The following is a 13,596-nucleotide window of genomic DNA, read 5'->3' on the forward strand; positions in this document are numbered from 1 at the left end:
GTAATTGCACACCCCAGAATGTAATACCGCACTTAAAAAATGGTTATTTCAATGATTACACTAATGAGTTCTGAACTTCCAACCCATGTGCATACAGTTTCATAATTACACAGCTTGAAATCCTCATCAGCAAATCCAAATGCTCCTGAAATCCAAATCATTTTATAATCTTGAATAATGCATGGCACCTCTGCAGCAATAAATTAAAACAAATTTCATAAAAATGCAAAGCTTCATAATCTGTATTCTAAAAGACAGTGCATTACTAAAATAAAGTGTTGCTTAGTAAGTATTAATGGCAGTGGTTTGTTGACCCCTCCCCCTGGTATTTACAGTTCAGACCCTATGTCAGAAATAAACAGACTAACTCCTACCAAAATATCCTTTTTTATATGTATTAATATGTATATGGTGGCTCACAGCATTTCCTACTACAAAGACTGAAATCAGACATCTGTTTCCTAAACAAGTACTGGCTCAAAATTGCATGAAACTTTTTCCTCCTGAAAAGTGTGAAAACATGTTTTTAAAAATAGGCTGCAGCTTGACTGGTTTACATATTATTTTGTCAATAGCAAAAACAAAACTCCATCTTAGTTCATCGAAGGGCCAGCAAATCAAGGTCTACAGTTTCTCTATAAGAACAACCTCAGCCCCAATGCCTTTCTTTTGTTTGATTGATTTTGAACTATTGATAAACCCTAGACAAACTCGGTGAAAATTCTGAGCAAGCATCAGTGTTGTCCTTTTGAACAAGTCCAAAAGCCTTGTCAAGATGAAGTCATTATTACAATCAATGAAAAATCATAGAATGGTTTTGGTTGGAAGGGAACATAAAGATCATCCAGTTCTGTCCCCCTGCCATGGGCAGAGACTCCATCCGCCAGACCAGGATGCGCTCAGAGCCCCATCCAGCCTAGCCTTGAACACTTCCAGGGATGGGGCATCCACAGCTTCCCTGGGCAACCTGTGCCAGTGCCTCACCACCCTCACATTGAAGAATTTGCTCCCGATATCTCATCTGTCTCCTCCTTTACTTTAGAAACCTTCCCACTTGTCCTGCCACTATCTGCCCACATAAAAAGTCTCTCTCCGTCATTGTTACCATCTTTTAGGCGCTGGAAGGCTGCAATGAGGTCTCCTTGTAGCCTTCTCTTCTCCAGGCTGAACAATCCCAACTCTCTCACCCTGTGTTCACAGAATAGGTGCTCCTTCCCTCAAATCTACTTCGTGGCCCTCCTCTGGACCCTCTCCAACAGGTCCACATCTTTCTTGTGCTGAGGAATCCTGACCTGAACTCAGTATTCCAGACTGAGTCTCATGAGAGCACAGTAGAGAGGGAGAAATACCTCCCCCAGCTTGCTGGCAATGCTTCCTTTGATGCAGCCCAAAAGGATTGACACTCTGTTTTGTTCTTGGATTTTCTTGTGTCCCACATTTCCGTACCTTAAGGTGCTAACAAGGATAAAGGTATTATTTAAAATATGCCCTTTTTAATACTTCCCTTCCTTGTGGACATATGATCTATTGCTAATCATCAGACACCTGAAGTCTCTACTGGGACTCCCTTGACAGAACAGAAATGGAGCTTTTATTCACAATTCTGTTTTGTCTCTGTAACTTCATCACTCAGAACTAGATATGAATATTTAAATAAACAAATACTGTCAGCAATAACAATTTCATATCCTAATAACTCTGATTATTGGATATAACAGCTGAAACACTACAAAGAATTTACTCCACTTCTTCGTTGTGTAATTTAAACTTTGAGCAAATATGTTCATGCTGTATTATGCTTTTGGAGGTTGTAAACATGCTATTCAGAATATAAGTTGAATCCATTTTCATTTTTGGAGTTGAGGATTTCAAAAAAGAAGGCATAATTAGTTATCCTTTTGCTAATAAAATTTTAAGATTTCTGGGTACCTGTAGTATCTCATTACTGAAATCACAAAATAGAAATACAAAATCAGAGGCAGTGAGGAAGAGTCACAAACAGTTACACATATTCTGGCAGGTACTAACCACAACTTTACAATTATAATAAGGGGGGGAAAAAAACAAAAATGCATTAAAACCAAATCAAAGAACAGCAGGCCTTACACAGAAGTTTTGCCAAATTTCTGCAAGTTTATTTTCCTCACATTGATCACAACAGGCTTTTTGATCTACTAATCCCTTGGTTTACCTCATTAACAGCAAGGAACTAAACATCAAAATTGGCTGCCTCTTAACACCCATTTTCCCAAAAAGGCATTCAAATTTACAGAAGCATAACCAAGACACTGCCAGAAGCACCAAGTGTCACAAGTCTGAAGTGTGTATTTGCTGCAGCCAGTTCAACAGTTAGCAAAAGCACATGCATTAGAGCAATAACAGCCCGTGGTATTAACTAACAAAATGTCATAAAACATTGTGTCAAAGCCCTAGTCCACAGCAATATTAGCCACCTTACAAGGAAGAAAAGCTGTAATTTTTTCTTCTTTGATTCTTCTTTCTTTTTGATACAGATTTTATGAAAGACACAAATCATCCAAGTTATAACACACCATTTTGAACTATCCTGTCCATTGCAGACTTCCAATGTTGCCTCCATATCACATGAAACTAACAGCATCAAACTGCTTTCTGTGCTAACAGACACGTCTCCCACATTCTAATAGAAAAGGGATTTTTTTAAACTTCTCCAAGGGAAACTTGCCCAATATGCAGTAATTTGTAAAGGAGTCTACATTAAAAAAAAAAAACCACTGCAGCATAAGCTTCAATAGGTAAAAATTCTCAGCTGTAATGAAGTCTCACATCTCTTCCTGTTTTTCCCAAATAAATACAATATACTATTATACAACAAACTGAAGAATAAAAACCCCTCTATTCGACACCCTAGTTACCAGAAAGTTACAAAACCCTGGAGAGTTCAATTACACTCAATTACTTAGAAGTCTAGATTTTGAACAGCTTTTCTCTAACTTAAGTATGCATTATTTGCATACTATACTATATCATATATTTGAGAATCAAGCCATACAACAAAAAAGCTGCAAAGCATGACTTTTACAGGCTCTGCTGACACACTGGGAGGTAACTTAAAACAGTATTGAGGCCTCTGCCACCTACATCCAGGGGAAGCTTTTAAAGCAGCAATGCTATAAGTCCATGTGAGGAGAAACTGCCTCTGAATACCCCAGCCCCTTATTTAAACTACTGAGACTTTTCTATCCACTAGCCCCCTTCTCATGTCTCACTTAATGTTGCCATTTTTCATCTTGATGTAGAAATTTTCCTTATCACCTCACAGTCTTCAGTCAGAGCTTCTATATTTACCTAAGGGTTAGTGTGGCTCTGATTTACTTCTCTTTCATAAGGAATTTGATGGCTGAATAGATTTTTATTGTTTTGTTGAACAATCTTCTCCAAACCAGCCTCACACTTGCAAAGTCATCACTGAAACTAAAGCTGCCTGCAAAGGTTTCTGTCTGAAGTAGGGCTTCCAAGAGCTACTTAGCATCTGTGACAAAACCTTCAGCCAGATCTTGAGCTTCTTATCAGGAGCATGCATGGGCCCAATAGCCATTTGGAACAGCCAGCAGCTGATTTCCCTAACATTAGGAGACCATCCAGGAGACCTGTTTTTTCAATATTGCATTTCTGCTGTAGTGAGCTGAGAAGAAAGAATTCATTGATTTTCCTATTTAATATTTCATTAAATGCTAAGCTAAAATAGATGTCTGAGCTACACTTAATTCATACCATTTACCTGATATCATCATTAGAAACACTTAAATGACAGTTGCAGTCACTACAAATCTTGATACAGTGTAACTATTTCAGCATTCCATTGACGTTGCTTTGTGTCCTTCAAAAGCTTCTGGTGCTGTTAAAAACCCCTACTCATCTATATTTAACAAAGAAGATACCCAAGAAAAAACTAATTTCTAAGATCATACTGTTACCCTGCTATTTCAGTGTCAGCACACTGCCCATCACGATGACTTTTTTTTATTCCTTCCACTCCTAAAAAACCACCCCACACCACAAAATATCCTGCACCATTACCAACAGAGCTGCCAACAAACAAGTCTCTGGAGAGCTTAACGCCACATCACCTCCTAGGATGACATGCCTAATCTTTCACCATCAGCACTGATTAGAAAATGTACCTTTACAAAAATGTTCAGCAGCTTTGTTGGCTCAACTGTAGCTACCGCAATACTGCCCTTGCAAACACAGTCTTAGAAAACAACACCCAAGATATCCACAAAAACCAAAAAGTACCAACCAATAAGAAAAAGATACAGAAGCAAACAAACAGATGAAAAAACCCTGCAAAAGAAAATCAAAACAACCCAAAAAAACCCCAGCACCCTGACAGCAGACCACCATCTCCTGCTTCAGAAGGGCTCTGCTGAAAAAGCACACCTGTAAACATGCTTTGCTTGTATTTAGTCCTGTCAAAATATTAACACATATATACATATAAAGTTTGATAGAAGGTCTATTTTCCCTGTAGACATCTACATTTATTCAGAAAGCAGAACTGTTCTGATTGAGGAAGCTTGTTGTCCTATAAGCAAAGCAAGTTTTAACTTAAGACAGGCTTTCATTACATCTTCTTAGCCTCCCCAGGTGTTTGCTAGTATATGAAAACATGATTCCATATAAACATCAGCAGGAAGTCTAGATGGTTACATTAAGTTGATGCATTTCAGACATGCGCCAAGCACAGGGCTCCATGTACACAATGCTATGAAAGGAAACATTTTGTACTCTATCTTTTACACAGTAAAGAAATTTTCTCAGAACATTTTCTCGCTGAAGAGTTCATTTCAAGTGGGAAATCTGTTAAGAACAGTATACAAAGAGGACTCTATTTATAACTTCAACATTAAAATCAGACAATTTAAATAGCACGTTCTTATTCAACTGACAAAATTTGGGGATTTTAATTAATTCATCATTCAGAATATCAGGACATGAACCAATTGCTGGATCATGTGCTGAAAACAAGCTATTTTAAAGCTATTCTACAAAACTATGTCAACTAGCTTTGGACATCCAATTTAGGTCACAGATTATTGCTGAGGCAACAGCAGCAAGAGAGACTCACGGCCCGCAGAATTTCCAAAGCATTTTCACATGACATATTACCAAGCATATGTAATACTAATTTAGATTTGTTTTATAGGCAATTAAAAAATGACACTCTGTCCAGCATAACTGTGCAGTTGACAGCTGCACAGTTGAACTTTGATTAACCTGGAGTTCAAGAGGAAGTCAGGAAGTTAATGTAAGCAGAGCTCAAAACCACTGCCACTCCCAGTGATGGGCATTACACATTCCAGTGCCATTACTTCAGGGTTGGAACTTCACCATTTACTCCATTTTTTGGTCCCCTCTCATTCATTCACTAACCCACCACAGCACTTGCTGCTTATCTCATGAGTAGCTGTGCCTCCTTAACAGTCTATTGTTAAGGACTGTCAAAAGCTTTTGAAATTCCAAATAAATTATATCTGATAGCACTCTCCCTGTTTTGTTGTCACAGTGAAAGAACTCAATAGATTAGCAAAGACATTTTCCTCTGAAGAAACTGTGCTAATTTACTGCTATCGAAGTATGATCTAGAGCAGATTATCTCTTCAAAAGCAGCAGCGTTTCCTCTGCCACTGAAGAAGAGTTTGATGGTAAGCAGTGCCAAACACACCTTTGGTTAAAGGCACTGAGGTTAAGTGCAAGCTTATTTTTATAGAGAGTGACTGATTTAATGTGAAACTATGTCACTGGCTTGGATGCACAGCAAAGGATCACAAGGACAAGGGAGCAACAAACCCGTGGCCTATTCATCTACTGCATATACAGATAATCATAACCAAAGACAAGCAGATCACAGATAAACGTACCAAAAATTCCTTCATCTATTCAGGGACTTTAAACACCAAATAAGATAGCAGGCCAATCTGACCTGAGTATCTCCTCCCCTTTTTTGCAAAGCTTAAAGATCACCTAGTAGAGATTCTCAGTGTGAAAAAACACTGGTGAAGGCTCAAAGACTAACAGGCCACAGTAAAGCTATCAAAACTATTTGTAAGCCTTTCATAGGGCTGGTTCTTTGATATCAGATCACATCAAACTTTGTAAGCAGGTAGTATGGACAGCTCCTTACACATGCTATGGCCCAATTCCATTCTCAAATGAAAGAATTTTTCAACCTCTCAGACTAGCAGATCCCTTACAACATTCTCCCTTACTTTAATCAAAAAAATCTGATTTTTCTCTGCAGCTGCTCTGTTCAGCAAGTCTCTTATCCCTGTTTCACCAAGCTACTCTGAAGAAAATAAGATGACAGTGATACATCCCCTGTAATTGAGATATCAAAGGAAGAGAAATTGAGGAGTTTGCTGTAGTCCTAAACCACACCAGACCACTTCAAAGAGTAATATTCAAGTTTCCCAGCGAGTTTTCCCTAAGGCAGCCTCAGAGCCTCACTTAGCACTGTCATAACTGAGGAAGCTTAGACCCACAGCTGTGACCTAGAAGCTTATTCAGCTACACATACTCAACCAGTGACAGCCACTGAGAAGGTATAGCAAAGGCTCTGGTCCCAGGTTAAAAACTACACGGCATATCAAATATTCTGCACATTTCCACAAGAGCTCCTTTATCAGTACTTCAGAGAAAATCCTGGGTAAACGTACTAATTTTTGTTAACTAATGAGACCAGCAAAACATTTCTCCTTGATGTAATATCTCATTTTATGACATCTTATGCTTTTGGTTTTATTCTTTATACACAGCTGTTCAATTTCAGAACTCAATCCTTTTGTCTCCAAACACTCCTGAAAAAAAGTCTTAAGATGCCTTAAGTATACTTTCAATAAATACAGACAAGCAAGAAACACAAATATGATAAAAAGAATATATAACAGAGTTCCACTGTTTTTACAAATTCCCACACAAACCACACTAAAATGACGCTGAAGTACACCCTAAACAATTTCCTAAGATACAAAGAAGCAGTATCCCATTAATCATAAGCAAAATGTTCTGCTTTGTATTAAGTCATTGAAGAATCAACACAGCATACAAAACTAGCAATTCTGTTTGCAATATAGTAAATTATTTTTTAAGCCATCAAGCATATGGCACTTTAAATAGACAAAGCAATTTGTCTAAAAGCACAGGTATATCCTATATTTAGATGTTTGGTTTAAAGCCATTATTTTTTTTTCTTCTGATTTTATGAAGAAAAAAGAAAGATAAAATCAGCAAAGTTTTATAAATACCCCCCTTCTCTATGCTGAATAAGTCACTAGTAAGTTTCCCAAAATTATATTTTTCTGACAATTGAAAATAAAATTAAAAGAGGTTTCTCTGCAGTTACTACTACCCAGAAAATAAATTTTATTTTATTTGAAATTTATTTTATTTATTTATTTTATTTTAACTGAAATTTAGAGACTCACAGCTTTTAAAATGAATAAGCAGCCTGCTCAGACTTTCACTAGCAAATCATAAGAACTCTTCCCAAAATTTAACAGTTCAAGGAGCTGTTCTTGTCATCACAGGATTTGTGTATTTTGTCACACTCAACCATGACATTTGAATGATTCTCAAAAACTTAATTCCATGCAAAGGAAGAGATTATAGAAGATATTTTACATGGCATTTATTTTTAAGTGGCATAAAAAAGAAAAAAAATCTTGTAAAAACCACATTTTTCAAGATGGTAATTTGAATACGGAAATAAAAAGAAACACAACTGCTTGAAAAGGTTAAGCCCTAAGTGAACCCTGCTAGGCTTCTCTTCTCACTGCTTGGGTCATATTTCCCACTCCGCCATTCTACTCCAGAAGGGGAGAGTTACAGCAGTTATGGGCAGATGTGTTTAAGAATATTTAACATCCATTTCACCTGCCATAGATCCAAGAAATGAGAAAGCAGCATTTGTTATTTGAGAAGACACATGACATTTTCATACAAGCTTTACCTTGTCTTTGTCTTCCACAACATCTGCCAGCACATCATCTGGGTCCAGGATTCCTCCATCTGTATACTCCAGGTGGTGAATATTTACCCAGGAAGCTGGATCCTGTAAGACAGATACAAGACTTCTTAGCCTACCCTTGCATGATTTCAGTGCTATCAGACATAGCAGTTGTGTGCCCCACTTATTTTCCACTTAATTCCCTCTTAGATTGGAGCCACTACTCAAAATTGAAACTGAGACCAAATGAAAACTACAAACAAAAAACAAGGCAATACCTACAGAACACTACACAGATTAAAAAATCCTTAAAACTTATATTTTTATTTCCTAATCAATCTTTATCTAATTTGACCAATAAATTTAAAACAATAAAAAACTCTTTTTGTTTTACAATACTTTAGAGATAGAATATTTTGGTTATTATCAGCACAAACAAATAAATAAATATATATATATGAATCAACATGCACACCTCCTGACAGGTTGTGGGGACATGTACCCATATATTTTTAGACATATAAAACACATCCATCATTTCTTTCTCTGAGGAGGCAGATAATCCTATTGTGGCAAAAAATCCCAAATGAATAAGTAAATTCCAGTTTGCTTTCACCAATAAATACTCTCAAATTCCAATGCAACACTGTGTACCATCTTAACAGGGATCAGATTAATTCTCCAAAACTAATGCTTTCTTCATACATTATTAACTCCTTCACTTCAATAACAAGGAGTTCAGCCACTGACCCTGAAGCCAAAAGGCTCCGAGTGTACTGCTCAACAGCAAATTCTCCCTGACAGGAAATCCAAAATGAGAGAGCAGACACACAGCCTGTAGCACTGGCCCCAAACTATAGCAGCTACCTGTGTACACAACTTCCAAGTGGTATTTATGGCTGAACTAGCTTAGTTAAGACTTATCCTCCTAGGACCAGTTCTTGTGGTTTAATGAGCACATGGCAGCTCAGTGAGTCACAGTGATGTGTGAGTACTCTGAGCTATTGGCACTGATGAACATTGCATCTGCTGCAGCACAATGAAGAAAGAAAACACGCCTGGTTAGGATTATAAAGCGTATTTGAGTCCTCCATCAAACATTATGAAGAGTGGCCAGAATATGCTAAAATTAAGGGCCAGGAAAGGGACATGCACACACATAGCTTTGAGAAATGTTTCAGAAATGGACAAAAAAAGGATGACAACTGACGACCTGCAACTGAGGGTTAAGTGTAACTAGATACAGTACAGCTGCGTAACAACCACACAATTAAGCATCTAAAAGTATTTCAATATGTAACATGTCCATTTAATCTCTAATTTACCTCTTACTACAGTTATTTCATTTTGCAATGAAACCACCCATTTGTGAAATAGCAAATGTTTGTTCATTCTAGGTATTACAAAGTTTAAGAGTATCAATTAATATGCTTTTTCCTCTGCAAAGTGACAAAGTGTGGAAAACTATTATAGCCCAAATTTCTATCTTTAAGCCCAGGGCTCAGGTATTTTTACCATAACCATAAAATTCTAAGATGTAAAGGCAGAAAAGACACATACCTTTATGCAATAAATAAGCAAGTTGAGATTATACAATTTACCTAATGCAGTTACCTTGAAAAAAAGAGCATTAGTTTGACCCTACCAATAAAATTAGAAAATATGATACTCTAAAACCAGAACACATCAGTAGCTACAGATGTTCCTCCTGAACCTTTTAACTAATGCAACCACAAACTTTTAATAGGTAACAGCATTAAAACAGCATAATTGAAAATCAATCCTCTTAACTGGACAAACTTCTGTGGCTAACCTGTTTGGCTGAAGATACATTAAAACCTGCTGTATTATGCTGTTGAAGTGTTAAGAATAAAGCTGAAGTTAAAAAATACACAGGTGATTAGAATACTTTGCTTTCAGTGTTCACTCCTATTTGTGATTCGGTAACTGTACCAACAGAGATGAGTCATTGAAACAGAAACAAAGGAAAAACAAGTGTAAAACCCTCTTGTCCCAATAGAATGATGCAAGTTGGCAGGACACAAGCTCATGACACACAACCGCCCTAAACTACATTAAATTTAACAAATTCTTAACCCTCTTTTACTTTGGGCCACAGCAAAAACAGTAATTTAATTATTTTTATTAGTGGCAATATCAAAAGAACATCTCAAAGTCTCAAAGAACAGAAGATGCCATTCCTCACCAATCTTTTGGAACAAGTGTAGCCAATGTAAGATTCTTTAAAAGAAAACAATGACAATTCACACTGAAATACAAGAACTAAAACAGGACAGGACTCACAGTTTGTTTTGAAGAAAAATACTTAATGGCTTAGACACATACTGTGACTCAGGTACACACAGTATGAGCACACTACAACCTTCAGTTCTCAAGGACTTCCCAGTTACAATAACCAGCATAGACTAGAGCAAGACTGAATACTTGCTACCTCAAAAACAAAAATGTGAATGGCTTATATGAACTTCATCCCTGAAAGTTAAAAACCCATGCTGGGAGCAGGGAGCTTTTCATAAACTTGTTTGATGAAGCAAACAGTAACTACTGCTGGATAGCCCAGGTTATCATCCACATAGTCACAAACCCACTCGGCCATTCAAAAAGATTTCAAAGTCAGAGAACATTTTCTCTTCTTTCAGTGAACTCCAAACACTGCCATGCATTGGATACAAAGTGTCCATACAAAAAACAAACAAACAACAACAAAAAAGACCAAAAAATCAACAACAACTAAAATCTATATATCTGTTTGTCTCTTCTGTGTGTCTTTGCTTGCACCAGGAGTCCAGACAGCTTCACTAAATAAAACATTAACATTTCAGAAAACTCATTACTTAAAACAACCTATTAACTGTCGTCCTCTTATTGCAAAGGCTCCCATACCTTCTTGGTGATTTCTCATGGACAAATCCTTGCAGCACTGACTCCTTCTTCACAGCACAACCAACAAACTCCATCTTTCTTCACTGCACAACCAACAAACTCCAACTCTTTTGTAGCACTCGTCTTCGTATTGGACACAGCTGTGGCCTATTAAGGGCAGGCCTGCTCCTAATCTTGGTGATTAAGTACAGCTGCAACTCCTCAGGTGTGAGACTACCTTCTGCACTATTTTCTTACATTCTATCCCTCCACAATTAACTACCAGCAGACATAAAAGTTGAGTATCTAAAGTTCCAAACAGCACTGTATCCACATGCATATGCACAAACTCAAATTTTGCACATTATTTAGAGCTCAAAAGGAGTAGAACAGGTCCAAAATATAACCATGGTACACCCAAGAATCATTATCAGAGAAAATGAAACTTGCTCAGGAAAAGGACTGTCCTATTTTAAGGTTCTTATGCTTTACTATGATAGAACAATCAAAAGGGGCATCAAGAACACTTCAGGTTTCCATGTGTTTTAAAACTTCTAGGCAGGCGATAGATTGCCTTTCTAAAGTAAGAGTAATTTTATAGTTCATAAAGTATATGACTGAAAGCCTTGCAAAACAGAGCTTGCTGATTCTACAGTGCCTCCTGAATGGTCCAAGTCAGAACCCAGTAACAGAGATGACAGACTGTGCAAAGGGTCAGCACCAGACAGCTTCCAGAAAATAACACTTCTTACCTGCTGAAAGCAGCAAATGCTGGATGACACCCCATTTTTGATCAGGGAAGAGATTAAGAACATACTTACTGAGAAGGCACTTGCTGAGAACCTATGAATTATAAAGGAAAAGAAGTCTAACAACTGTATTCTAAAATACTAGGACAAGTTTTGGGGTGGTTTTTTAGAGGACTGATTGTTGTTCCTTTAAGTTTCTCTAGCTTGAGATTGAACTTTTAGTCTAATGAATGACAGTGTCTAGAACGATTCTTCACCGTATCTTCTTAATCACCATCATTAAAATTTTACATGCTTAAAAAGAAATACTTAAGTTTTGAAAAATAAAAAAAGCCTCTTGTAAAAATAAAACACTAATAGAGCCTGGAAGCTCAGGGCAGCAATCAGGTATGATTACCTGATTCTATCTGTGCTCCTAAATGCTCTCCTGTTAGAAAGTTCATCTTGAAGAAAACACAAACTACGGTTCCAAAAAATCCTAGGATCACAAGTGGGGAGAAGCTCTCTCACAGCACAGTACATAACCCCTAGGCAGGAATTCAGCTGAGGTACAAACTTGTAACAATCTACGTAAAGAAGACGTATGACTAAGTTACCTGGTATAATTCATAACAGCACTTGGCAAATGAATATTGAACAGTTACTCTGATGTGCATTTTACCTTAGGGCTGCAAGTCATGTTCGCGTTTAACATCAAGCCACTTAAAAGCTGTTTATCATCATTTCCTTTATGTGTGGGAGAACACTTGAGGAATTACTATGCAAATATTTACCAAATGTTAAATTAAAGCCAGGTCACACAAATGCACAAGTGCAACGTAGGCAGAGAAGTGACATAAATTTTAAAAAATGGGCTTGACATTCTTTTTGTCACAGAATCCTGACTTAGCTGTTGCCACCTAATACAACACCATCACTGTTCAAATAGTCTAAAACAGGTTCAAGAATTCTACACATTTATTTTCAGTCAACATACACACTCAAATGAAAAACCAATCCATTTATAATTAAAGCACTCCCATTTATTGTTAGGTTTTTAAATAAATCAATAAATTCACATTTTTTTGTATCAGAAAGGTGGAGTGCATTCTTGATTCTTTTTGTTCTCAACTCCAATAGAAAAGTACCAGTCTCCTTTTCTGAAAGCTAAGCAACATACCTAATAAATGTTACAATCCACACTGGGTATTTCTGACTATTAATGAACAAGAGAATCCAAACAAGTTTAAATATGTTTCAGCTGACCATCAATAAAATAAACACCACCACTTAATGATTTCACAATTAATTATTGTTTGATGCTGTATTTTGTTCTGCTGTGCAGAACACATAAAATTAATAGCAAAACCTCCACTGGAATTTTGAATTTAATATAGTAACAATGAGATGCACTTAAAAAAATCAGACATAGGACTGACTTAAAATTACTCCTCATGCTGATATTTCTGAAGTACCTCCACATCAATGCTTCACTAGAGCAAACAGACTTCAATGAAATACAGCATTAAATTGGAAATCATATATGCCTGTTCCACATACACAACAAGGGAATAAATGTTAGGTCAAACTTAGGGGAAAGAGAGGCCTCTGGTCATACTGTTTTCTGTCACTTAGACAGTAAAACTAAAAATCCCATAATCATAAAATATTTTCTGATAAAGAGATATTTTAGGTTAAGGTCAGTAAGAGAGGTATTCTACCCCTTATTTTTAGATTCTAAACTGCAATGTGATGCATTACCTCAATATATTAAGTAGTATTTAATGATTTCTATAAGCATTTTAAGGCTAGACAGTGTAGCCGCATTAGACAGCCAAACAGCACTAAGTATTAGTTACTCTCAGACCACAGCTTGGGGAGCAGAGCACAAAAAGCAACTTGGAGAGGAACATATGGATGAGATTGGTCACAGCCTCAACCCTGATCTTGAAATCCTTCTCTAAGTTTATCACTGAATTAGAAGAGCCTTAAGCATTT

The 13,596-nt window shown here is 36.9% G+C and overlaps 1 protein-coding gene across 1 annotated transcript in view; it reads right to left on the reverse strand.

The window, feature by feature from the left end:
• Positions 1–13,596, reverse strand: part of PARD3B (par-3 family cell polarity regulator beta) — a 393,422-nt gene that overhangs the window by 359,945 nt on the left and 19,881 nt on the right. The window contains exon 2 of the mRNA XM_030951868.1: positions 7,991–8,092. Coding sequence (XP_030807728.1) covers positions 7,991–8,092 — 102 coding nt within the window. The remainder of the gene's footprint in view (positions 1–7,990; positions 8,093–13,596) is intronic.

The sequence above is a fragment of the Camarhynchus parvulus genome, chromosome 7 (genome assembly GCF_901933205.1).
Source record: "Camarhynchus parvulus chromosome 7, STF_HiC, whole genome shotgun sequence".
Taxonomy (NCBI): Eukaryota; Metazoa; Chordata; class Aves; order Passeriformes; family Thraupidae; genus Camarhynchus; species Camarhynchus parvulus.